At 50.3% G+C, this 24,405-nt stretch overlaps 3 protein-coding genes across 16 annotated transcripts in view; 2 read left to right on the plus strand and 1 right to left on the minus strand.

The window, feature by feature from the left end:
- Window positions 1-15,264, plus strand: part of WDR48 (WD repeat domain 48) — a 42,920-nt gene extending 27,656 nt beyond the window's left edge. The window contains exons 12-19 of one of the 3 annotated variants that reach the window (XM_017675926.3): window positions 3,428-3,535; window positions 3,857-3,953; window positions 5,832-5,927; window positions 8,049-8,154; window positions 9,085-9,172; window positions 11,430-11,506; window positions 12,724-12,916; window positions 13,487-15,264. In XM_017675926.3, the coding sequence (XP_017531415.1) occupies window positions 3,428-3,535; window positions 3,857-3,953; window positions 5,832-5,927; window positions 8,049-8,154; window positions 9,085-9,172; window positions 11,430-11,506; window positions 12,724-12,916; window positions 13,487-13,582 (861 nt within the window). In that variant the 3' untranslated portion in view covers window positions 13,583-15,264. Of the gene's footprint in view, window positions 1-3,427; window positions 3,536-3,856; window positions 3,954-5,831; window positions 5,928-8,048; window positions 8,155-9,084; window positions 9,173-10,697; window positions 10,841-11,429; window positions 11,507-12,723; window positions 12,917-13,486 lie in introns of those variants that run through there. The other 2 variants (XM_017675927.3, XM_037014267.2) reach the window with 2 other exon arrangements.
- On the minus strand, window positions 15,213-23,894 carry GORASP1 (golgi reassembly stacking protein 1). 5 transcript variants are annotated; one of them, XM_073222648.1, is made up of 9 exons: window positions 23,718-23,894; window positions 20,257-20,337; window positions 19,911-20,114; window positions 19,366-19,503; window positions 19,128-19,258; window positions 18,773-18,935; window positions 17,974-18,124; window positions 17,443-17,592; window positions 15,213-17,231 (listed from the first exon to the last, which is right to left on the minus strand). In XM_073222648.1, exons 1-9 carry the CDS (start codon window positions 23,778-23,780, stop codon window positions 16,960-16,962), a joined length of 1,353 nt encoding a protein of 450 aa, XP_073078749.1. In that variant the 5' UTR covers window positions 23,781-23,894; the 3' UTR covers window positions 15,213-16,959. The 5 variants fall into 5 exon arrangements, with proteins under 5 accessions (XP_073078749.1, XP_073078748.1, XP_073078747.1 ...); XM_073222647.1 differs by having other exon boundaries at window positions 17,974-18,112; window positions 19,366-19,536; XM_073222646.1 differs by having other exon boundaries at window positions 19,366-19,536.
- Window positions 23,895-23,897: 3 nt separating this feature from the next.
- The window catches only part of CX3CR1 (C-X3-C motif chemokine receptor 1), a 59,214-nt gene continuing 58,706 nt past the window's right edge, over window positions 23,898-24,405 (plus strand). For 6 of the 8 annotated variants that reach the window (XR_012125497.1, XR_012125500.1, XR_012125501.1 and 3 more), the window contains exon 1: window positions 23,909-24,037. Coding sequence is in view for 1 of the 8 variants with exons in the window: in XM_073222640.1 (XP_073078741.1) it covers window positions 24,011-24,037 (27 nt within the window). In the remaining 7 variants the exon portion in view is untranslated. Of the gene's footprint in view, window positions 24,038-24,405 lie in introns of all 8 variants that reach the window. The other 2 variants (XM_073222642.1, XM_073222645.1) reach the window with 2 other exon arrangements.

Consider the following 24,405-nt stretch of genomic DNA (forward strand, 5'->3'; position numbering starts at 1 on the left):
AAAGCACAAGAGGAAAGGTGTGTGTTCAGGGCAAAGTGAGCAGTTTCTTGGAATTGGAGACTAGAGTGGGTTTAAGGGGCAGTAGGGGTCTAAGGATGAAAAACGAGATTCCAGTCATTTCCCAAACAATCTTGAGTTGCAGGCCCTGGAGTTGGCCTATCTTTGGTGCTCCCTAAAGAACCTTAATCTTAGATGACTTTCAACCGAAAAATTTCGTATTCAGAGTCATACATTTAATGGGAAAGAAGCTGGAAGACAGTTGTCTTAAGCATAATGATTTGGCGGTGGGCGGGTGGGGCGTGGGCCTCAAGGTGTGGGGTATTATAAAGGAAGGGCTGAAAGGATAGGCCAAGCTCTTAGAGATTCACTAAGTTACCTTCTGGATCTAAAGAGTAAGATAAATAAGCTTCCTTCTGGGGAAGAGGGATTGTCTCTGAAACAGAAACCTTGGCCTGACAGCATTTTCTCTCCCTGTGGGCAGCTGTGTGGGAAGCCATGTTACAGAACAGTTGTTTGGTGAGCATGGCTCCAGAAAAGAGGCCTTAGTTGGCTGGAAAATTTAATCACAGTAGGCTCCAAAAGTCTGGTTGGCTTTTGTTTAATAGAGCTGTGCTCGTCAGGGGACCAGAAAGTCACGTTTCTTTCAGAGAGGGGCCCCATGGCAGGGGTAAAGGGGGGCCGGAGCAGTCCCATGGACTTCTCAGCACAACTATGGCTGAGATGCCCACTGCAATGTGGCCTAGCCCTGCTTTGTGGCTGGGCTTTACCCCTACTTCCCAGCATCTGGTGCTGTCCGGATAGCCAGCAAAACCTAAGCAGGCCAGCTACTCTTTAGGTTGACTTACTGATTTTCTGCCCGTGGTCTAATATCCTCTTTTGATCTAATCAGCTGCAGCCTTAGTAGACTCCTGCTGTGTAAACGGGAGGTAGGCTGCTTAAATGGGGACTGAGCTGGCATGCACCACAATTGGTGTTTTTGTGTCCCTAGCAGCTGCTCATACCCAGACTCTAGGTCTTAAGGTTTTGAGATGGAGTGATAGGGTGTAGCACACATGACATCCAACAGAGAGGCAGGAAGGTCAGCTCAGGGTTGGGAGGAACTGCATCCTGATCTTGGCTCTGCTAACCAGTAGCCAAGTGATCTCCAGACCATGCTGAATCTCTCTATCTGTTTTATTTCTAAAATGTGGGTGGCTCCTATTTCTTGGTGACATCAAGGGGATGTTCAAGAAGCATGTATCATAGTGGCTGGCACGTAATAGTAGGCTTTTGTAGTGCTCTAGGCGAAATGTCATTAGATATGCAGGCCTGTGGGTAAGTATGCTTGAATCATGCCCACCTTGCTGCCATCTTGCCACCTCTGTGGTCTCTGCCTTGCTCACTGCCAAACTGTCTCACCCAGAGACCTGGCTCCTGTCTGTGGTCCATCTTGAGTTCTTGCTTTCATCCTGGACAATACTGACTATTGTAGGAGACAGGCAGGAGCTGTGTGAGCCCCACGTCTCTGGGTGAGACAATTTGGCGAGTGAAGTGGTACAGGGGATGTCAGAGGGAAGTGGGTTGTCAGAAAAAGATAATGAGTTTGAGATTCTTCGACAACATGCGCTCTCTGGGTAAGGTTGTCTCCTGGGTAGACAGCGGTGCAGCCTAGCACACAGACGAAAGCTGGGCTGGAGAAGTAGACCCAGAGTCATCAGCTCATGGATTTGCAGGAAGCCATAGGCAGTGTCAAGAGTTTCCAAGGAATATACTGAAAAGGATCACCTTTTTAGGAAGATCGAAAAGGAGGAAGCCACAGAGGTATATAATAAAAACGGGTAAGAAAACTAGGAGCCAATTGATGGAGGCTCAGAAGTGATGATGTATTTCAGAAGGGAGCCCAGGGCTGGCAGCACTGGCCTAAGAGAGTCCCCATAATATAGGGGATGTAATGTGCATCTGGATTTAACCAGTACAAGGGTGGTGTCTGGGGAGAGGAGTTCCCACACAGTGGGTTGAGCATGACTGGGAGGTAAAGAAACAGGCCAAGTGCAGATGTCTGACTAGACTTTACCTTGGTAAGGTGGGCAGACAGAGGCTGCAGAGGACTCAGGGTGATGAGAGGGCCAAGGGAAGGTTGGGTTTTGGTGTTTGGGTGATTCTGAGATGGAAAAAATTTGAGCATGGTTCACTGTTGCTAGGGAGAAGTCAGTGGAGATAAAAGAGGGTAGTGATGGATGGTGCAAGGTCTCCAAGAAGCAGATGTGAGGGGTGCAGAGCACAGCACAAAGGGGCCCCTTCTTCCTTGTACCAGGAGGAATGGCAGCAGAGATATGAGGGCTTTTGTCTAGGCTTCTTCCTCTCTGAGGAGTAAAGGTCAAGGTCATGAGCTGGGATAGTGAGGGAGGTGGAAGGTGGCAAGGCCAGAGATCAGGGCAGAGTAAAGATGTGGCAGAGGCATGTGGGGACAGGGGATCCAGGTGACAGGGTGGCCCTGTGAGGCAGGAGCTGTACATTTGTAGCAGGAATATCATCAAGGATTCGAGAAGCCACCGCGTTGTCGGTATTGTCCAGGATGAAAGCAAGAACTCAAGATGGACCGCAGACAGGAGCCAAGTCTCTGGGTGACAGTTTGGCAGTGAGCGAGGCAGAGACCACAGAGATGGCAAGATGGCAGCAAAGAAATTCCCTTGCTTCAATACCAAACTGAAGTTTAGATGCCTTTTGGTTTACTGCAGCTAAAAACATGGGCCTCAAAGAAGTAGAAGGTTTTACAGGGGGGTGATGGAGTTATGGTGTCTGTGTCTTCAGGAAGCCTGGTTGTAGAGAGGCAGCAGAGTCACCCTTTAAGACAGCTGGCCCTCAGCAAGGGGAGCCCTCAGCAAGGAGCCAGGGCGCTGGAGCATGAGGAAGGCTCCCCTGTGATGTGGTTCAGGACCGGGGTGGGGCTGTAATTAGAATGCCCCATACCGCCTGAGGAAGGAAGCTCAGGACGTACTTAGGGGAGCACACAACACACATTTAGGGAATGAGAGAAAGAAGGATTATAGTGGTCCTGAAGGAGAAACTTAAAATTGCTACCTATTTTATAGCTGCCACCTGAGGGCAGCTTCGTAGTTCTCTTAAAAGGCTTGGTTACTTGAAGACTTTTTTGCTTCATTTGACATTGCTTCCCGCTAAGTTCTGTCAGTATCAGCAAAATTGAAATTAAAATTTCCAGAAAGAATATTTTGTGGTTTTTTAATTTAAAATTTCAATAGCTAGTTATTTAAAGGTTAATTTGCTTTAAGACAAAAATATTTGACCGCATTCTTTTTAAAATGTATTTTAGATTCTGTTTTATTTAGACCAATGTGAAAATGTATATAAATTTTGGATAGCTTAGTATCAGATCAATTCACCACTTAATGTTGATAATTATCACACTTTTTTTTATTTTGATGTATAGGCATGTAAAGTTGAAGATCTGGGGAAAGTGGATTTTGAAGATGAAATTAAGAAAAGATTTAAGATGGTATATGTGCCAAATTGGTTCTCAGTAGACTTAAAAACAGGGGTAAGTTAGTAATTGATGTGTGTACAGTTTGAGGTCCTTGAACAATTTCAGTTTAGCTCAAAAATAAGTATTATTTACGAAGTCCTATGTTTTAAATGAAAGGAAAAATGTTTTTAAGTTGATAACTTGCAAAATGCAGTTTGAATACCTTTTGGTATCCCTGTAAATTAAGTTGTACTTACATTGAATCACATGAAGCACATTTGTTTCTGAACTTGTGTCTCAGTACATCAGCCCAATACTACAGATGACAGGCATTTAAGGACTTACTTGGAGGCTGTATTCAGGTGAGTGCCGCTAACCATGGTTTCCTGCTGACAGATGCTGACGATCACTTTGGATGAGAGTGACTGCTTTGCTGCTTGGGTTTCTGCAAAAGACGCCGGCTTCAGTAGCCCTGATGGGTCAGATCCAAAACGTGAGTCTACGTGGCCCTCCTCTCTTCCTCCTTCCCAGAAAGAAGGTAGACCTGAGCTGGGCTTAGCTCTGTGCTTTTATATATATGGTTTTTTCTCACAATCTGTGGTTTAGCTTTGACAGACAGCACACTCTCCACTCTTGAAGCATTCTGGAAATCTGAAAGCATTTAGGACAAAAGGAAGCTGGGAAACAGCTTTGATCTGTTTTTTTCCTCTTTTTAAAAAAATGTCTTATTGATGTGTAATTGGCATATTACATTAGTTTCAGATGTACGGTATGATGCAATATTTGTATGTATTGTATAATGATCACCACACTAAATCCAGTTAACATGTCACCATAGTATTTTTTTCTTTGTGATGAGAACGTCTAGAATCTACTCTCTTCACAACTTTCAGATGTGCTCTATAACACTGGTACCATAGTCTCCATGCTGTGCAATACAGCATGTGACTTACTTTATAACTGCAAGTTTGTGCCTTTTGACCTCCTTCACCCATTTTGTGGCCTCTCCCTGCATCCACCAGTCTGCTCTTTATGAGTTTGCTTTTTTGTTTGTTCTTTAATTTTTTTTTAGATTCCACATATAAATGAGATGAGATGGTCCTTGTCTGATTTCATTTAGCATTAACACCCTCTAGGCCCATTCATGTTGTTGTAAACAGCAAGGTTTCATTCTTTTCTATGGCTGAATAATATACCATTGTGTGTTGATATACCGCATTTTCTTCATCCATTCATCTGTCAATAGACACTTAGGTTGTTCTCATATTTTGGCCATTATACATAGTAAATACATTAAACACAGGGGCACATACATCGAGTTAGTGTTTTCATTTTCTTTGGATAAATACCCAGACGTGTTATTGTTACATCATATGGTAGTTTTGTTTTTAACTTTTTGAGGTGCCTTTGTACTGTCGTGGCTGCACCAGTTTACATTCCAACCAACAGTGTACTAGGGTCCCTTTTCCTCCACATCCTCACCAACACTTGTTAGTGTTGTCTTTTGGATAGTGGTCATTCTGGCTGGTCTGAGGTGACATCTCATTGTTGTTTTGATTTGCATTTCCCTGGTGACGTTAAGCATCTTTTCGCATGTCTGTTGGCATCTGTATGTCTTGTTTGAAAAAATATGTATTCAAGTTCTCTGCTCATTTGGATTGCTTGGTTTTTGCTATTGAGTTGTATGAGTTCTTTATATATTTTGGATGTTAGCCCCTTATCAGATAGATGATTTGCAAATATTTCTCCCATATAGTGGGTTGCCTTTTCATTTTCTTGTTGGTTTTCTTTGCTGGGCAGAAGCTTTTTAGTTTGAGGTAGTCCCACTTGTTTATTTTTTTTTTGCCTTTGCACTGCCAAGACCAGTGTCAAAGAGCTCACCATCTATGCATTCTTCTAGGAGTTTGATGGTTTCAGGTCTTAAATTCAAGTCTTTAATCCATTTTGAGTTCATTTTTGTATATAGTGAGAAGATACACATCTTTATAAGGGTCTGTTGATTGTATCTTTGGTTAGTATTCTCTTTAGAATGTAGCATGTAGAAATTCCTCACATATGTTAGTATAGTCTTAGCAGCTTTATATGGAAAAAGCCCTTTAAAGAATACAGTTCCCACAAAGAATGGCAATATCTGAACATCCAAATAGAATATCTGCTCCATATTATCACTGCTTTAAACATTCTAAGATAACGTTATAATAGACTTGGCAAAATCTATATAAAGTCTTGCTTTTAAACATCATTGCATTGGGTTAAGAATTTGACATCAGAATATGTGGAAACTTGTAATTTTTATTTCTTTTCCTCCATCTTTAGGTTAAATCTTAAAACTCCTTTCCATGTCTTTTCTTTTCAATGACCTCTTTTGCAGTGAACTTAGGAGGACTTTTACTCCAGGCACTCCTAGAATATTGGCCTAGAACACATGTGAATCCAATGGATGAAGAAGAAAATGAAGTAAACCATGGTTCGTGTTTTAACATCAAGACAGTTGATCAAAAATTACTTGGCAATTAAAGATTCTAAAACTGTTTATTATCCTAAGAATGCTTAAGAAATATTTTAAGCATTTGCTAAATTGTGACATGATAAATATTTGTGGTGTGCCCAATTTATCCCTCCCACATCCCAAAGCAGAATATCCATCTCATCCCAGCTGAGATTCCCAGAGAGCTTTCTATGAGTGAGATGCCAAAGGCAGACAGAATAAACCCTATCTAGTCGAATGACCTTTGTCCTTAAAAGTAGGCAGCCTAGCAGGCTTTTTCCAAAGTGACTTCTCAGAGTATCTCAAGCTAGAGAACTAGCTGCATCAGGAAGCCAGGTTTGTCCTTGTAGCCATACTTCACACTGGCCTGAAAGGTGAATATTACCTAGTCTGGGACCTACCTGATCTTGGCTCTGACTATTTGAGAAAAGTCTAACTCCAGCTTAAGAAGTGTCATGTGAATGAATAAGGACGGGTAAGAATTCATGTCACTTAGGATGTTCAGAAGCCATGTGGGCCACAGGCAGTGGCAGTAGCTTCTGTAGCAGCAGAGGAGAACACGTTTTGAATGTATGAGTTTGGCTCAGTTTGATTAGAGAAAGGGGGGAAAGAAAACTTAAGTGTCACAGCTTATATGTAACCTATAGCTTGTGGAAGTCCTTGAGCCCCACGTCTGAGGGCTTACTTGGCTGCAGAGTCACTGAGGATGGCCCACTTGTGGTGGTCAGCAGCGGTGAGGACCTCCTGCCAGACACTTGGTCCTGGATGACATGCTTCCCTGAAAGCATGTCTCCTGATGTCCCTGCCAGAAAGGGCACTGACCCCACCACCCATGGTGGCTTTTCTATCACTTGGTGTGCTTCATTCCCCTTCAGAACTGTACAGTGGACAGTGAGCCAGAGAAACTAGGTAGATCTCTCCACAGAGGGTTAAAGAAGCTGGGTTCTGGTGTGGACTGTACTATTTATCAGCTTTGTAGCTATGGGTATGTCATTTCCTGTTCTTGGCTTGGCCTTCCCCATCTATAACATGACAGTCAGACAGGATGCCCTCAGAGTCCCAAGCAGACAATAAAGATTAAGTAATCAAAAAACAGTGGACAGTCAGCACCCCTTGGATCCAGGCTTTGGATGGGGGGGTAAGGAAGAAGTCATAGGAAACCCGAAATCATCCTTAAACTCAAACTGTCCTAGAAAATGCAGAGTGGGGCCCACTCTCCTGCTTCCCCAGACATCAGGGAACTGTACACTCCACCTGTCTGGTAATGTGCACATGCACCATGCTCACTGGATACCCAGGGTTGCTTGGATCGCACTTGGGGAGCAGCTCGAATATTCAGAGGCCTGTAGCAAGCTGCAGTGGGGTAATGACCATGAATAGGCCTGGGCCCTGTCCTTCAGGGCCTGGCATTCTGGTCAGGCAGAGGGCTCCTTATATGAAGCAGTGTGAGATCAGAGATGAGGGTTAGATGCTCTGCAAGAGTCCGAGAGCAGTAGGGTTTCAGAGGGAAATGCTCCAGATTCATTAGGGAAGTTACCTGTGGACAGGCTGGCACCTGAGTGGGAGTCAGCTGTACTTGGGCTCAGAGATAGAAAGAAAACAGAGTGAAGTGGGACCTGCAGAGAACAATAAAAATGAGTGTGAGCTCTGAGGATGTTATTTTCACTAGTGCCTCTGCCATTGGTTGTGGCTGCCATTAAATTTAACTTTTTCTTCTGGCCCAAGAAATCTTTCTGAGCCTGATATTGTACCAGAAAAAGAGCAGATCACTATTTTTAAACAAGTCTGTCCTAGGTAACTTCCCTCTGGCTGAGTAGGTGGTTGTGTTTTCGTTTCAAATCTCAAACATTAATCTCCTCTATTAAAAATCCTCTAAAATGCAGTTATTTCTCATGAGGTACATCCCTGGTTGCCATATTTCTTATTTTCAGGAATTTACCTTGTGTTTGTTTTTTTACCTTTATTTCTGACTCTGGCTGACTTACAGGATTTTTTACTTTAAAATTCTTGCAATGCTGGAAGGCTGTGGAAACAAAATGTGTAGAATCTGTGTGTTTATCACTGACTTTGGATACCAACACCATCTGCCTCTTTTCCTAGTAAATGGGGAGCAGGAGAACCGAGTGCAGAAGGGAAATGGGTATTTTCAAGTGCCCCCCCACACCCCTGTGATCTTCGGTGAAGCTGGAGGTCGCACACTGTTCAGGTATGGCAGGGGAGCTGCCGGCCCTGCCTAGGAAAGCCTCCCATTTGCTGAGAAGCACTGATCTGAACAGATGTCACAGATTGCTTACTAACTCCAGGGTGCTGGGATGGGAAGCTGCTTCTCCCTGTGAGCTAGTTAAGTGTCTCATGCTATTAAACTACATTCTCATTGAGAGCTGAGCCTCTAGTATTACAGCAAGGTCAATACCTTGCTTCCAGGCAGCTTCTCTAGTGGTTTCTGCAGGAACTTACTTTCTCTCAGTTAGCCAGCATGACTGATGGGGCCAGGGGGTGATGGCCCCACCAGAAGTCCCTGCCCAAAAGACAGCATCAGTGTAGGAGACTTCCCTGAGGATGGACTGGGCTGCTCCTGGGAAGTCTTGTGTCTAACAGTGGCCCAACCTGAGGCACAAGGCTCTTTGCAGCCCTGCAGGGAAGAGCTACTGGCTTTGCCTCCAGCCTGCCAGCAAGGTTGGCCTCTGGAGTCACAGGGGAGAGCTCACTAGACTCTTCTGTAGGGTTAGAAGTAAGAAAAGTGCTTGTCTGGCCCTTGAGCACAGAATTCACATCCTTTATGTGCTTTCCTGAGAGTATGGTTGCCAAAATCACCCTGACCCTGCTGTGGGAGGCCTGTGCTGAGCACCACAGTGCTGGCAGGGCCTTTCTCGCATTCTTTGCCTGGACCTGGTTTCCTGTTATCGCCAAGGGCCCCGAGAGGCAGCAGCAGGGTATGCCTGGCCTCAGCACCTGGGGCCTGAGTGTTAGGGCCTGCTCTCCTTAGCTGAGGAAGCCATTCTGCCTGGCTGTGCTTCGCTTCTCGGCTGTTGAGTGGGGTTGTCCTGAAAGAACACGCTGGGTCCTCTGGTGCGGGTTGACAGTGATTTTGTGCTCTATGCTTACTGTTCACTTGCCCCCTGTGGATTCTGTTCAGGCTGCTGTGCCGAGACTCCGGGGGCGAGACTGAGTCAGTGCTTCTTAACGAGACGGCGCCGCAGTGGGCAATTGACATCACTGTGGATGTGAGTGCCCTCCACTCCCACTTTGCCTTTTATGTTTCCAAATTGCACAGTCAAGAACTCTTTTTACTGTGTAATCTTGAACCTTAACAAGAGCTAAACTGCCAAGTGGAGTCCTCTTCCCTATGATTCCAAAGTTGCAGAAGTATTGATAATTGTTTATCTGGTTCTGTCTGTTGGTTTTTAATTACAAGAATGTTGTATGCTTATTGAAGAAAATAGTAAAGGAATAAAGTGAAGCTCCCACCCCTTTCCTAGTCCTTCTCTCCCATTCACTCCTTACCCTTCTTCCCAGAGGCGGTAACCATTAAGAGTTGGAATGCAGAGCCATCAGCACTTTTTTCTATGCATACACATGTGTGTATATATATATATATCTTATCTATATGTACCATTTATTTTGTATAAAATCTGTTTTACATATTGTTCTACGACTTGGGTTTGGGGTGGTTTTTGTGTTTTGTTCTTTGGGGTTTTTTTCACTTAAAAATATGTCTTGGACATCTTTTCATGTCTGTACGTGTGGATCATTCCTTTTTAGTGACTGTACAGTATTCCGTTACATAAATGTTCTATACTTTATATAACAGGCCCTAGTAATGGACATTTAGGTTGTTTCCAGTGTCTTCTATTACAAACAGTGCTTCAGTGGACATCCTGGTACATACATCTTTTTAGCATAAATTCCTACAAGTGGAATTGCTGGATCAAAGAGTATGCACATTTAAATTTTGACAGATACTGCCAAATGCCCTCCACAAAGGCAGTGCCAGTTTACACCTGCACCCTGCATCTTCACCAATCTGTGTACTTTTGATCTGTGCTTGTAGACAGGCATGGGCCGTTGGTGATTCTTCCATGAAGTGCCTGTTTGTATTCTCTGCTCATTTGGTGACAGGGTTGGGAGTATTTGTCTTTCTTACCAATTTTTAGGAGTTCTTCATGTTAAACATTAACCCTTTGACTAGATATGCCTCTCAGTTGAAATTGTACTTTGTTCCTGGTGTCTTTTGCTGGGCAGAATTTTAAATTTTTATTATAATCAGATTGAATCTTTATGGCTCTAAGTTTGATGTTTTGCTTAGATATTCTCCATGCCGAAGTAGCACAGATGTTCTCCCACATTCTCTTCTAGTATGTTTATAATAATTGTTTATATCTAAATCTTTCCTCTATTAGAATTTATTGTTTGGTATGAAGTAGGAAGCTAACTTTCTCCAAATGGATAGCCAGTGTGCCAACACAATTTATTGAATAATCTGTCCTTTTCTTACTAATTTGAAATGGTATCTTTATCATATACTAGATTTCTATATTCACATGGGTCTGTTTCTAGAGTCTTATGTGCTATTGACCCATTTTGTATATTACTAAAGCCATATGAAAAGAGATTTAATCTCTAGAACCTTCAGAACATTAGTTGTCTGTCCCAGAGGTTCCTCCAAGAACTTGAAGCCAGTGTGACACCTGGTGGATATGAATATTCTGTGGTCAGCCCGAGCTCCCCATAAACCACTACTTCCTTTAGTGTGAAGCTCACCTGGATGAATTGCTGATTTTCAGCCTGTGGCTTATTCCTGAAAGGAGACATGTAGACAGGATATGACATGGAGGCTCGGAGGGGATTAATACCCAGATCAAAGATGACCAGTTAATTTTATCCTTCATCTAGTAAGTATGTGATTTACTTCATGGTAGACATCTAGGTGGTTGGCTGAAGTTTCCACTCTTGCTTAAACCCTCCGACCTCACTTTGATGTCAGAGGGAAGGAAGGAAAGTGGGAGAGCCTGCTTGGCCCTTGCGCTGGGTGGTGAGCCTCATCTGCATGCAGTGTGCCCTTTTGCTCAAAGGTGAACATCATGGGTTTCTCTCAAGACACTTAATTTTTTGTTTGGGCCTTTAGATATCAGCCCCAATATTTTAATGTAGAATTGAGATTTAGGTTTGCATAACTTAAAGAATTAAAATAAACTTTGTTCCCTTTAATGCCTTGAATTGTGGTTTGAGAAGAGCCGGGCGGCAGCCCTGTGTCACCCCTGACATGTGACTTGTCTTTACATATCTTTTGTTACAAAATGAAATGTTATATTTTTCTGACCCATTTTCTGTAAGGCTAACTTGGTTAATTTCATAGCTTACTATAAGTTTTATAGGAAGTCACTTTTAAATGTAAAATAACAACTTGTAAATCATGTTTTTCCTGTTGACACCATTTTATCAGCTAACAGAACTATATTTTTTTTACTTTTAATATTTCAGAAAAATATGCCCAAATTCAACAAAATTCCTTTCTACCTCCAACCTCATGCATCTTCAGGAGCAAAAACCTTAAAAAAGTAAGTAAATGTGGTGTCATATGATGCCTTGATCTAATTAATTACCAGGCTTCTTATTCCTTATGGTTGCTTTTAATAACAAAAAGGTAAGTACTAGATCTAAGGCTAGTTTTATAATATTGAAAGTTTATACAGTTTTAACTATTTACCAAATACCTACTTGGGGTAGGCTGCAGATGTTCAAAAATAAGTAAGACATGGATTTTTGTCTCTTGCCGTAATTCATAGTTTAGGACACAGTCTGTGTATAACTGCTTTTATAGGGAAAGAAATGTATTTTGGCTGGAACTTTCCAGAAAGGCTTGAAGGCAGGCCTTCAAGATAGTGACAACTAGTGAGGACTTGTGAAGCTGCAGCATAGGATGGAGGGATGGTGGGAAGGAAATTAGAGATTTGATTGGTATAATCTTAGCAAGTAAACTCAGGAAGGCTTTAAAATCTTCTTTCAGGGTAACTCCACACATGCAAAGCGTTCATCAGCTTCAGTAATTGTCCACTCGTGGCTAAACAGTTTGCTTCATCTGCATGTAACTCTACCCTCCCACCCACCTGCCTGAGCACACATGCACGTGTGCTAGTGCACACACACACACACACTCTGGGTTACTTTAAAGCAAGTCTAAATACCACTTTACCTAGCTTCAATGGCTAATGTTCAAGATGGCTTTCAGAGTTTGAACCTGAGTTACTTGATCTGACCATTATTAACTTACATCAGAGATACGGGAAAAGTAGATTTGGGGGTGAGGAAATTGATTAATCTAGTTTTGGACATGTAGAGTTTGATGTGGTGTCTGTGGGACATCCAGCTGGGATTCCCAGCCTGCTGCCAGGTTGAGTCCGCAGCTCAGGCAGGGTTGGCTTGAGGTTGTGAGAGAAATGAGCACCAAGCGCAGTGGGGCCTGGCAGGCACTGGGGCTGCACTTCCAGGAGCCTGTGGTCTGCCCCTGTTCTGGAGGTCTTCAGGGGCAGAAACCAAGGCCATTCTTCATGCACATGTCAGTTTTAAGGATACATATTTAACTCAGTTGCACATAAGGTATCTTAGGACACTGGAAATCCGTAGGCAATTCTATGAATGAATTAAGACAATGACTAAACACATTCATTGGTTTATGTTTCTACAGTATGTTTTTATCAAATGTTAATACCAAAAAACATGAAAGAGATAGTATCAGTGATTTCCTGATGTCACAATCCGCCCTTGCTTTTTATAGAGATAGACTTTCTGCGAGTGACATGCTCCAGGTCCGGAAAGTCATGGAACATGTTTATGAGAAAATCATCAACTTGGATAATGAGTCTCAAACCACTAGCTCTTCAAGTAATGAAAAACCAGGAGAACAGGAAAAAGAAGAAGATATTGCTGTGCTGGCAGAGGAGAAAATTGAACTTTTATGCCAGGACCAGGTCAGTCTCTTTCTCCATGCTGATGCTCAGAGAGTTAAATAAATTAGTGTGATCATGATCCCCCAGTCTTTGCTTTTCAGGGGCTTCTGCATTTAGAGAGACAAAGGAGCACTGGGTCTGCCACTTGTCGGTGAGGCCCTGTCCTAAAACGGTGTGTTCACTTCCGGGGAAGTCTTTGAGAAAGGGCCACGGAGATTCAGATACACACAGAATGTGCTGAGGCATTCTTTTTTATGACAAGAGAAAGACAAAGGATCATCTCAATTGGCCGAGCAGCATCTGTTGTGTTAGTTTACAACTTGATGTGGAGCTCTCTTATAAAGATGCACCCAAGGCGTTTCTGCAGCCGAATGGCTGACAGTGGCATTTCTGGCTGAGCCACACCAGCTGCCCTTGCTGCTGCTCCGACTCACGCCTGCGTGCACACATGGCAGTTGTGTCAGCAAGAGCAGCTGCCAGGTGTGGGTGAGAGGACAGTCAGGTCTCCTGGGCAGAGTCCCTGAGTTAACAAGGAGGATCTTGGTCGCTAGAGGCTTTGACATTGTTTATTCTTCACATTTTGCTGTTCAGGTTTTGGATCCAAATATGGACCTTCGAACAGTGAAACACTTCATATGGAAGAGTGGTGGTGACCTCACCCTGCATTACCGCCAGAAGGCCATGTGAGGGCTCGGCCGGCGCTCCCGGGTGTTCATTTATGACCAGGCTTCTGAGCCCCGACAGAGCGAGACTGCTCACGGCCAGTTTGGTGAGAGTCTCTGAGTTGCGGTGACTATCTGAGATGTAACTAGGAACCACTCTCCTTGTGTAGATTAAGCTGTCCCCTGGGAGGCGAGCAGCAGGGCAGAAGAGCCCCTGCACAGACTGTCTTGTGAGATGTACAGAGAACTGATGGCAGGCCAGCGCGGACTGCTTCCTCCTCTCGTTTCAGAGGACCTCATCTTTGTTAGCACTTGTTAGAGACACGGGTAGGGTCACACCTGTCACTGTGTTTCAACTTCAAACCCAGGCACTCTGTAGCTGCTGAGAGTACATTCCATGCGTGCAGTACCTCTGAGGGCTTTTTCCTAGTTTGTCATTAAAACAGTTTTCACCATTTAAGAGTTATTTTTAATAGGAATTTGCTGTTGCACAATTCAAGAGCCAACCCATTTCACAGTAAATGGTGACTGTTGGGCTTGTGCTCAAATGGCATCTCAGATGTGTTCCTGTAGGAAGATGTGTTGAAATCCCAGGTGCTGGATCATAGCGCATGGACTCCCAGACTAGCGCTCACCTGACACGTGCCCAGCAAGGCTGCCCCACGCTGCAGGTTATGCTGCACCAACAGGGACACGCAGCTGTTCCACTTCCTCCACTGTGTCCTTTTATTTACAGGCAAAGCCAGTTGACACAGGTTCTTGCTCTGGGTCAGCAGCATGACACCATTTAACACTTAAGGCCACGATGAAATTTGGACTTCATTTACATGCTACCTAACATATATGGTGTCAGAGGAAAAGGACATCACAGTGAATGGATTTGATGCTCATATCCTGGAAGTATACATACTTGTTTTTTCAAAGTCTCGTGTGGTTTTTGTTGTACCTACATCCAGATTTCTGTTCACTGTTCTGTCTAAAGCTTTCCTAGAATCACTTGGATCTTGTACAGACTATAACTTATTAGGGATGAACACTTCAACTTTTGGCAGAAAAGCATGCTTGGGTTCGCCCCAAAGGTCACTTGTGTTTGGAGCAATGGCCCCCCAAACTGCAGGGGACGAGCTGGGGTGAGGCCAGAGCCCAAGTGCCTTCAGTGGGCAGCTCCCTCCAGGCTTGTGTCCCTGTGCCCATGGCAGGGACTGTGGAAGGGATGGGGGTCTTCTGTGCATCTTCACAGGCCCAGTGGGAGGCAGTGAGTGAGCCTGGATCCAGACCTCGCTGTTGGAGACATTCTCATCTACACAACTGTAGAGACATAATCCCCTCCAGGCAGGCAGCCTCCTCCAAAAAGGCTTTTGCCTCTGGCACTTGGAAGAAGGGAGCAAAGACATGCCATCTTCCCATGAGTCTTTCTCCCTTACAAGAGCAGCCAGTTTTTTTAAAAAATCCTTTCTATCTGTTGGATACAACAGTGCACTTTTGGTGCACATTTTTTAGCAATAGTTGTGAATTAATGACAAAAAAAAAACAAAAAAACTCATTTAACAGCCCTCAGTTGTTTGCAAGGAGCCACTGGTTGAAGGGATGGATGCAGCTGGGCCAGTCTGCCCTGGGCCGAGCCCCACATCAGGTCTGACCCAGCATGGTCGTACTTTTTTTTTTTTTTTTTTTTTTTTAATCGGATCTGTCATTTTCAAATATATTCTACGATACTGTAGGTGTACTTTTTTTTCCTCCAGTCAAACCTGTAAGTTTCCAAAAAATTTGACAGTCTGCAGTGCCACAAGGGTAAAATCTGTATTTCACAGTTGTATAGAATAAAGGCTTTAGTTAAAATATTTTGAAGTGATATGTTTATTTTTCACCTATCATTTTCCTTCATAGCAGATTACAGAGAAAGCAAGAAACTCCTAGTTCTGTGTACCTTGGGAATATTTAACATTGCCATCCACTGTCCCTAGTTTAGGTAGGGGAATGTGTTCGCTTCTGCATGTGCGTAATGGGGGAGTGCAGGACACCTGGTGAGGGTGGCTTTGGGTCAGGCTGAGATGAGATTCCCTTCTACTTCCTGGGTTACTGCAGATGGGCACTGGGCTCCCCAACTATCCAGGAACCAGGTGCCAAGAGCAGCTTTGGGCACAGTGCCTGCCTGTCCTGCCACTGCTCGGCCACTGGGGTAGGCTGGACAAGGGCTTGCTTCTAACACAGTCACCACACGAGAAACTCGAAGGGTTTGCTAATACGCCTGGCCCACGCCCCCAGAGCAGCCAGCCCTAGTCCTGTGGGCCTAGCAGAGCCGAGTCCCTGGTAGGTGTGGACAGTACAAATGAGCAGGGAAAGGTGGAACTTCCAACTTGGTAGAGGCTAGAAGCAGGCCAGAGCAGCTTTCACAGTAAGGTGAGGGACTCCATGCCTGGAGAGGACTGTGGGATGGGGGCTGCCCAGGATAGAGCCCTCCTCCTGAGCGGAAGATCCAATCTGGCCTTACGTTCCCAAGACACCGGAGGGGATACCCTCCCTCAATGCTAAGGGGAGAGCAAAAGAGCCCCTCCCACCCTGGTCTAGGCTCCTCACTCCCCCTCGGGGTGGGAGCTGTGCATGAAGAGATCTGTCAGGTGGACCAGCTCTAGTCTGCCTAGGTGGTGAACTTAAAACTGCCATCTTTGATTCAATACTGGGGCTAGCTGGGTGCCCTGTATATGTAGAAGAGATGGCTGAGGACGTTTGGGAGCAGACAGGAGTACCCCTGGAGATGCTAGCACTGTGGGCTGTAGGCCCCAGGGAAGAACTGTGGTCCACCCACAGGTGAGTCTGCTGACCAGCCAGGAATTTCCAGCCCCCCGACCCCAGAAGGAGCCAAGGTCACTGCCATTCCCTCCAACTGTGTAGTGTGACATGGTGATGAGGGTACATGACAGGAGACACTGATTGGAGCTTCAGGGGTCCCAGGGCCTGGGGACCTTCCAGGACAGCAGGGCTGGCTGAGCCATGCAGGACATGAAGGGGGGCCCTGCTGAGTGATGAGCACATGTCCATACCAGCCCTCCCTCCCTCTCCCCCTCTTCACACCTGGCAGCCACAGTGACCAGATCAAGCACTGGACCTAAGGTACAAGGCTGCTTACTGCTCTGCTGGAGCAGCAAAGAATCCTCTCCCACCCCAGCTCCTGCAAAACTTATTCGGGCCCCACTAACCCCAAAAGGACTTCTTTGACATTCCCCAAAAGCCAGGACCATCAGGCAGAATTAATGCTGGGAGGTCATCTCTTGGAGACCAGCCTTTTGGACACAAAAGCCCCACCCCCTGCACCTCACTGGAGGCTGGGCCGCAGTGTGGCCTGAGCTGCCCCCCCACGTCCCTCATGAGATACCAGCAGGGGTCGGGTCATAGCCCAGGGCATTATTCAGGAGCAGAGGGCTGGCCCTGGATGGCCACTCCCTCAACCTCTGCCCCCAAATCTGGGCTCTCTGGGCTCTCTGGGCTCTCAGTGCTTGCCGGCTCCTCCTCAGCCTGAGCTTCGAGCAGCTCGGCAGACAGCCCATCTTCCGGTGAGACTGCAGAGGTGAGGCTGTCGGGCAGGCTCAGCTGAGGCAGGTGGTCTGACTGGGCCTGTGCGCCTGGGCTGTCTGGGAAGGAGACCTCAAACTCTGACCCAGACCATGTGGCCTCACCTGGAAAACAGGATGGGGCTGAGGGAGCCAGTGTGGCTTGGGGCAGGAACCCCACTACTCCCAGCTCCCACCCCATCACTGATTCAGGAGGGAGCACTAATGTACAAATGCCTTATGTGGCTGTATGCCACCAGGCCAGCCACCGACCCGTCTGAGAAACAGGGCAGCCTTCCCAACAACCAGAAAGCGCCTGAAGGTGCCAGGCACTCACCACCACGCTGAGAACCGCTGCTGGAGCAGACGTCTTCCGGCCCTGAGGGTGAGACAGCTGTGGACGTCAGCTCAGAGGCAGAGGACAGGCTGGGCCAGACACTGGCATTGCTGCTGTCCAAGAGGGAGATGCCCGACACGTCCAGGAAACCTAGGGGAGAGATGCGGTCTGATGACATCTGACTACTCTGAGACGAACCTCCTTAGCCCGTGGTGATGACCACTCCCACCCCCGAGGTGACCTCCCACTGCCTGTTTCTGAGGAAAGCAAGGCAGGGGTCTGAGGCTGGGCATCACGGGAGACAGCAGTGAGCCCATACCCTGCTCTGTGCCCAGCATGTGTGACCCGAGCAGGCCCTCTTCTCTGGACTGTACACTGGATTGGACCACCTGCAATCCTCCGGCATATATAAGATCGGGGTCAGCACATTCAACAGCAGTTTGAATCCTGCCAGAGTGCAGCTCCCAGCCCGGGACCCACATCGGCACCCTGGCAGTGGGTTCCTCAGCCCACCCAGGGCCTGTGTGCTACCTGGGTCCATGACTCGCTGTACTGGAGGTGGGGGCTGGAGAGGGGTCTCCAGGCCACATGGAAGTCCTCCAAAGTCTGGAGCACCACGGCCAGGACTCCCAGGCTCAGGAAGCTGTCCCTCCCCGGGGGAGCCAGGTGCCTGCAACAAAGCCTAGGGGAGCCAGGGCAGAAGAGAGGAGAGGAGTGGGCAGCGACAGGGCAGTGCAACCTGCCCCAGCTCACACATGCCCGCAAGCACCACAGGGAACATGGAGGCAGGCAGCCTGCTGGCCTCCCTGTGGTGCCGACATGGAGGAGCACTTCCTGCTCAGCTGGGGAGCCCCAGGTGCCCCCCTGGCCAGGCTCCAGCAATGACCCCCAAGAAAAGAGGGCCTTTGAATATCAGCATGATGGGAGAGCAGTCCCCCTCCACCTCCTGGCACCAACCCAGTGCCCAAAGGCACTCAGGTGACCTGCTCAGCAGGATGAAAGCAGGCCCAGCCCTGAGCCAGCTTTGCCAGATTCACTGAGCCTCAGAGGAGGGCTCTGACCACCTCTGAGCCTCAGTTTCCTACCCGTTAAATAGAACTGACAACCAGTAACTCACCACTACCCTCACCTGCAGACCCAAGTGGCAGGAAAACCAAGTGGGTGTCACTGTCCCAGGTGGGGCCACCTGCTCCCACCAGGATCCAGAGGATGGACCTTGCAATGGCTCCTGGTGAGGGCAGCCTGCAGAGTCTCCTCTTTCCCCTGCTGGGAGCCCCTCTGCCCACACGGAGCCCTCCTCCTCCCCAGCCGGCAGATGCTCCCCCCATACCTCCACATAGTCACCCTGCCTGGAGCCTGTCTCTGGGCCTGGAAGGGCAGGAGAGTCCTGGGTGGTGGGTCCAGGTGGTGAGGCACTGGGTGGCTTCTTGTGGTGGCTGGGGGGCTGAGTTGGGATCCGGTGCAGGTATCCATAGCCGATACCACACCCCAAACTGCCAAAAGCAGAAACATTCAGTCCAGAGTTGCCCCACAGCCTTCCCTGTCCTCTGCCACCCAACCCACCATGACACTGGACGGGCTTAAAGGATGCCTCCTGGACCAACCACCAGCCTCAGCACACCCACTGGCCAGGCCCACTCAGCCCCCACCTAGGCCCACCCTGCAGCCCTGATACCCCAGAGTACCTGCCCTCTCCACCCCAGGCTGCGTTGGGAGTTACAGTCACCTCCCGGCAGGAGTCAGACTCGGAGCTGTAAACCATCAGCTTCAAGAGCCTCCCTTCATGGGACTCGATGAGAGAAAAGAAGTCTTCGGACTATGACAAACACACTGTGTCTGAGTCCTGCCCCCACGCTGGACATGGAAGCCCAAAAAAGGAGGCCTCTCCACCCAACCCAGGTTTGGGGACTGCGTATTCCTCACCTCCTGGAGGATCTGGTCTGAGCCAACCACATAGTCTGTGTAGGGGCGCAGGCCAGCGAGGGAGGCAGGCGAGGAGGGCTCCACATCCTGGGAGAGAGCCGAGCCAGGCCTTGCCACTGGACCAGGAGGGCAGGGGAGCTGCCTTCCGGGGAGCAAGCAGGACCCTGTCCTCTGTCCTCCAAGCCGGAAGGACCAAGCTCAGAGCCTGGCACGTCAGCAGACGTACATGTTGTGTGAACAGACACTGAAGCAGCGCCTGGGACAGCCCCCTCCCCGAGACTCACTACAGTCCCATCCCAGCACCTACGGAAAGAACATGCCGCTGGGAGCTGACAAAGCTTCCCTGGGAAGACCCAGAGCAGCAGCTGCCCTAGCAGCAGGCGGAGTCCCATGTCCCAGCCTAGGGGTCTGAGGTGGAAGGTGAGCAAGCCCGATGCTGAAAGCAGCAGGGTGCCCTCAGGGACAACCAGCTGTGCTCAGCAGGGGACTGGGCACTGGTCATGAAGGCGAACCCCTCCCCACCACCCCCTTGCCCAGACACTCACCAGCACACGCCACACGTGCTCACTGGCCCGGCGGAAGCTGCAGAAGCGCACGCTGGCGCCCAGCAGGCCCTGGCCACCCCACATGTTGCTAGGCACCACCTCCACCTCCCGCACCTTCATGGTCTTGGTGCTGAACACCTGAAGCTTCACGGGCTTTTCCACATTGGCCTTCAGCAGGGCCTTCAACGTGTCGTTCTCCTTATTCTGTGGGGACAGCACACTGACTCCAGGGCCCCCACGTAGGGCAGGAGCTGGAGCAGGGGCGCCACTCACAGCACGCAGCCCTGGTGGGGGGCCTCCCCCAGGCCAGGATGTGCACGGCAGTGGCCGGGTCATGGAGCCTCACCAGTCGCGAGTGCCCGATGGTGATGATGAAGTCGAAGTAGGGCTCCAGGCCTGCCTGCTGGGCTGGGGAGTTCTCCTGCACCTGTCCCACAGCAGAGGCCACAGTCACCGTGCCAACCCTGGGACTCTCTGTAAAGCTTCCCACTCCCAGGCTTAGGAGACACCAGCATGCCATGTCCCTGGAGGACATACACCACGTGGGCACACCAGGGCCAGTCCACCACCTCCCAAGCCCTTTCTGGGCACACATTCTCCTTTAGGTAAAGGGCTCTTTCCTGTTTGCCATCCGCAGACCACGCTTCCAGAGATGCCTCAGGAGAACCAAGGTAGCCTTGGGGCTACCAGGAGGCCACATGGGCACAGGCCACAGCCACGGTGCTGCTGCCCACAGAGGGCTGGGCTGGGGCTGCCAGGAACCCAGAGGTGCCTTACCAAAAAGGCCGAGCTGTGCCCAGAAGGGTTACACAGGCGGAGGAGAGCAGGGCTGGGCTCAGGAGGCAGCTGTGGCCAGACCCCAGAGGGTCCCGACCATGCTGACAGGCCAGGCCAGGCCGGGCCCAGGCCAGCAGGCAGTAGGAGCTGCTGAGGAGTGGTGGTATACCAGAGCAGACCCAGGAACAGGACTGGGCCGGAGCCTGGTGCCCACCCCCCAGCCTAGGGTGTCGTCTGGGGCCATGCCAGCCGTGACTGCTCCAGCCCTGCCCTGAGCTCCAGCCCACTGCTGTTTGCAAAACACAGCAACTAGCCTTGCACCTCAGTGGAACTCCACCCCAAAGGCCCCACTTACGGAGCCTTGCTCAAACAATACAATGACCTCTGTCCCAGGTCTCACACCCTCAGGCCTTTGGCTGTGAGCACCCGATGCTGGACAGGCATCAGTCAGGCCCAGGGGCACAGGACTCACATGGCCTCAGATCCTGGGTGCCTCAAAGGGGTGCTATGCCACCCACCAGCCCTGCCACTCTTGGATGCCCCACGCTGAAGGAGAGCTTACCACCAAACCTTTGGATCAAGGCCTATTCGCCTGGCCTCTCTGGGCAGTGTCACCAGCTAAGTCCCTGCTTGCCACCTCCAGAAGCTGCCATGGCCAATGATGAGAGTGAGCCCAGAAACCAGTTCCAGCCCCAGCTGGCCAGGCTTGGAGGCCCTGCTATGGGGTGCTCTGAACACTCCCACCTCCCTTCAAGGGAAAGAAGGACAAGGCGTCCGGAAAGCCATAGGGCAGTTAACCAGGGAGAGCTTGTGGGGAGGTGCTCCTCCCGGCTCAGGGCCACTTCCAACCCAATCCACCTCCCTCAGCCCAGGGCCCTGCTCCTGAGGCCAGTGCTACCCTCATCCACACTGTGTCGGCGGCCCTCCACCATCACGGAGGTCCAGGGGCTCAGGCCCCCCAGCCCCAGGCCCGGCACCTCCACCCCTTCTCCAGTGGCCTTGTCCTCCATCAGCTGTACTCTATGGCCCGTGCCCCAGGGCTTGGCCATCACTGTGGCTCTACAGCAGAAATAAGTACATGGCGGCCCACCACACCCCGCCCCGCAGCAAGCACAGCCTTCTGGCTGCTCCCCACTGGGAAGTATGACACCGACCCGGAAGCTGTCCCAACACTCCCTATCTCCCCATCGGGCAACTGTTACCAGGGCAGCTCACACACTGCGTAGCTGGGCGGGTGCCAGCACTGCACACCTGCCATGCCTGCCACGTCACCTTGTTGCCACCCTACTCACATCACAGGAACACACTTGGTTACTCAGGAACCTGGCCCCAGGAGATCCAACCCGCACCTGCTCCCCCTCATGCCCTGCAGCAGCCATTTCCTGGGAAGTCCATGGCTCCAGGCTCGTGAGGGCAGGACTTCACAGCGGGCATGCCTCACGGGGACGCCAGTGCTCACAGAAGGAGGCACACTTGCCCTTCAGTTTTTAAAAATGCAAGTAGCTAGAGTCACACCTCCAATTAAACCCCCACAGCTCTGATCTCAGAATAAGGCCCAAATCATCAGACAACACAGCCGGCCTCATTCTTCCCTGCTCTCCTCCTCAGACCAGCCACCCCTCCATGCACACCAGCCTCGCCTCCTGGCCTGGCCTCAAACACAACACGCTCAAACCCAGCCCAAGGTGCTCTTCTTCCAAATGTACCGCCTGCGCTGGGCTCTGCACTTCCCTGAGGTGCGTGCAAATGCTCCATGGTCAGCGGCCTTTCCTGACCCCTCTATCCAAAGTAGCAGCCACTGGTCACTCTGTACCCCTTGCCCTGCTTTGCATTCTCCATAGCAGTGGTTGCCACCTACCCCCCTTACATTGTGTGTCACCCTTCTCCGCCTGCTGACATCCAAACACCAGCTCCACCAGGGAAAAGGGTGATGTGTGTCCTGCTGGAACTCTGCCTGGCACAGAGCACAGGCTTGTTTTCATGAGTGAGGACCTCTGGACCCTGATCTCTGGTGGTCCCTCTCCAGCAGGCTCCTGTCTCCCCTGCCACCACCGCTCACCCCTTGCTCCTGCCAGTACCCTCAATTCCTGTCTTCCATCAAGCCTGTTGGAAGACTTTCCTGGCTGGATGCATTCCACTGTCTACCTCTTCTGTCCGGTGTCCAACCATGATGTCCACTAGAGAATGTCCATCTCCAAGCACAATTCCTGCCAACTCTGGGCCTTGTCCAGCTCTTTCCTCCCAGGAAACCCCCCGTTAGACCTCCTCATAGTTGATGACAGCCTCCAATCACAGTACAGGGCACTCAAAAGCCAGGCCCCAAGTAGCCTGCCTGCCTATATGGGTCCCAGCAGCCATTGGCTATGCACAAGAGAAGAGGGGTCCTTCCCCGGGGTGCTATAGGGCAGACCCCCTCGGGTCCTTCTCACTGAAGTTACAGCCACCTTCCCCCAGTATGTTTCTCCACCCGACACCTCCACTGGCTGTGAGCCCCTCCTCACCTCCATACTCTAGGAACCCCGCTTTCCCAGACCGCTTATGCAGACCTCCTTGTGACACGGAGAGGACCTCACCGCGCCTTCTGCACTGTTCCACCAGGGGCCTCCCCTGCTTCCAATGTTCCCACCCTTTCTAGCTGGTTCAAACTTGTTCTCCAACCCTGACCCCTGAAGCCTTTCCCACTGCACTACAGGCGGGGTGCAAGGCGGGCTCCCCTGCAGCCAGAGTCCACCTGGACAGCCCGTTCCCCAGTCCACCCAATCACCCCAGCCCCAGTTCACCAGGTCATCCCAAACCCCAGTCTACCTAGTCACCATGTCCCCCAGTCCACCCAATCACCCCGGCATCCTGACCCCGGGTCGCTCTGACCCCCGGTCCACCCAGTCGCCGCGGACCAATCTGCCCTCGGGAAAAGCGTCAGCCCTGGACGCTCGGGCTCCCGCTTCGGCTCGGGGCGAGCGACCCACGGGAAGGAGGCCCCACCGCCACTGCCACCGCCCCCGGCCCGGCCCCGGCTCGCGGACCGCTCACCCCGTACAGGTGGAAGCCCTCGGCGCCGCCCGCAGGCCTCTCGGCGCTGGCGCCCAGGCCCATGGCAGCCTCGCTCCAGCCCAACGCGTTTACCCCGCTCGGCGCTCGACTGCCGCGCCTCGTCACGTGGCCGCCGCCGTCCCGCACCAGCGCCGCCGCCCTAGCAACCGGCCCCGGCCGTTTCCTAGGACGCGCGCGCCTCCACTTCCGGCGCGGGAGGCCCACGGTACCCAGCCTTGGAACCAACGCCGCGCAGCGCCCCCGATCTTGGACTACGAGCCCCGGACCCCGACATGAGTGACAGCACCTCCTGCCTCATAGTGCGTAGGCTCCCGCGCCACCGCGTCGGCCCCGACCCCCAACCCGTCCCCCGACCCGCCTCCCCTCCGGCCCCGAACCCCGCCCTAGTGCCGCCAGACCGACCAACCCCGCTGCCGAAGGGCTCCGAACCCAGTCCAGCAGCCCCACTGCCCTCCGACCTCCTGCCCCATTGCCCGGCCAGCCCCCGACCTCTAGACCCGCCGCCCGGCCGCCCCAGGATGTCCCGACCCCGCTTGCCGCCGCCCCCGGCCCCAAGCTCCTACCCCGCTGGCCCTTCCACCCCTCAATCCCAGCATCTGAACACAACCGTCTCCCTTCTTAAAACGATTCCTCAGCTTCTTGTCCTCAGGATGATGCCTATGCCCTT

The sequence above is a fragment of the Manis javanica genome, chromosome 15 (genome assembly GCF_040802235.1).
Source record: "Manis javanica isolate MJ-LG chromosome 15, MJ_LKY, whole genome shotgun sequence".
NCBI lineage: Eukaryota > Metazoa > Chordata > Mammalia > Pholidota > Manidae > Manis > Manis javanica.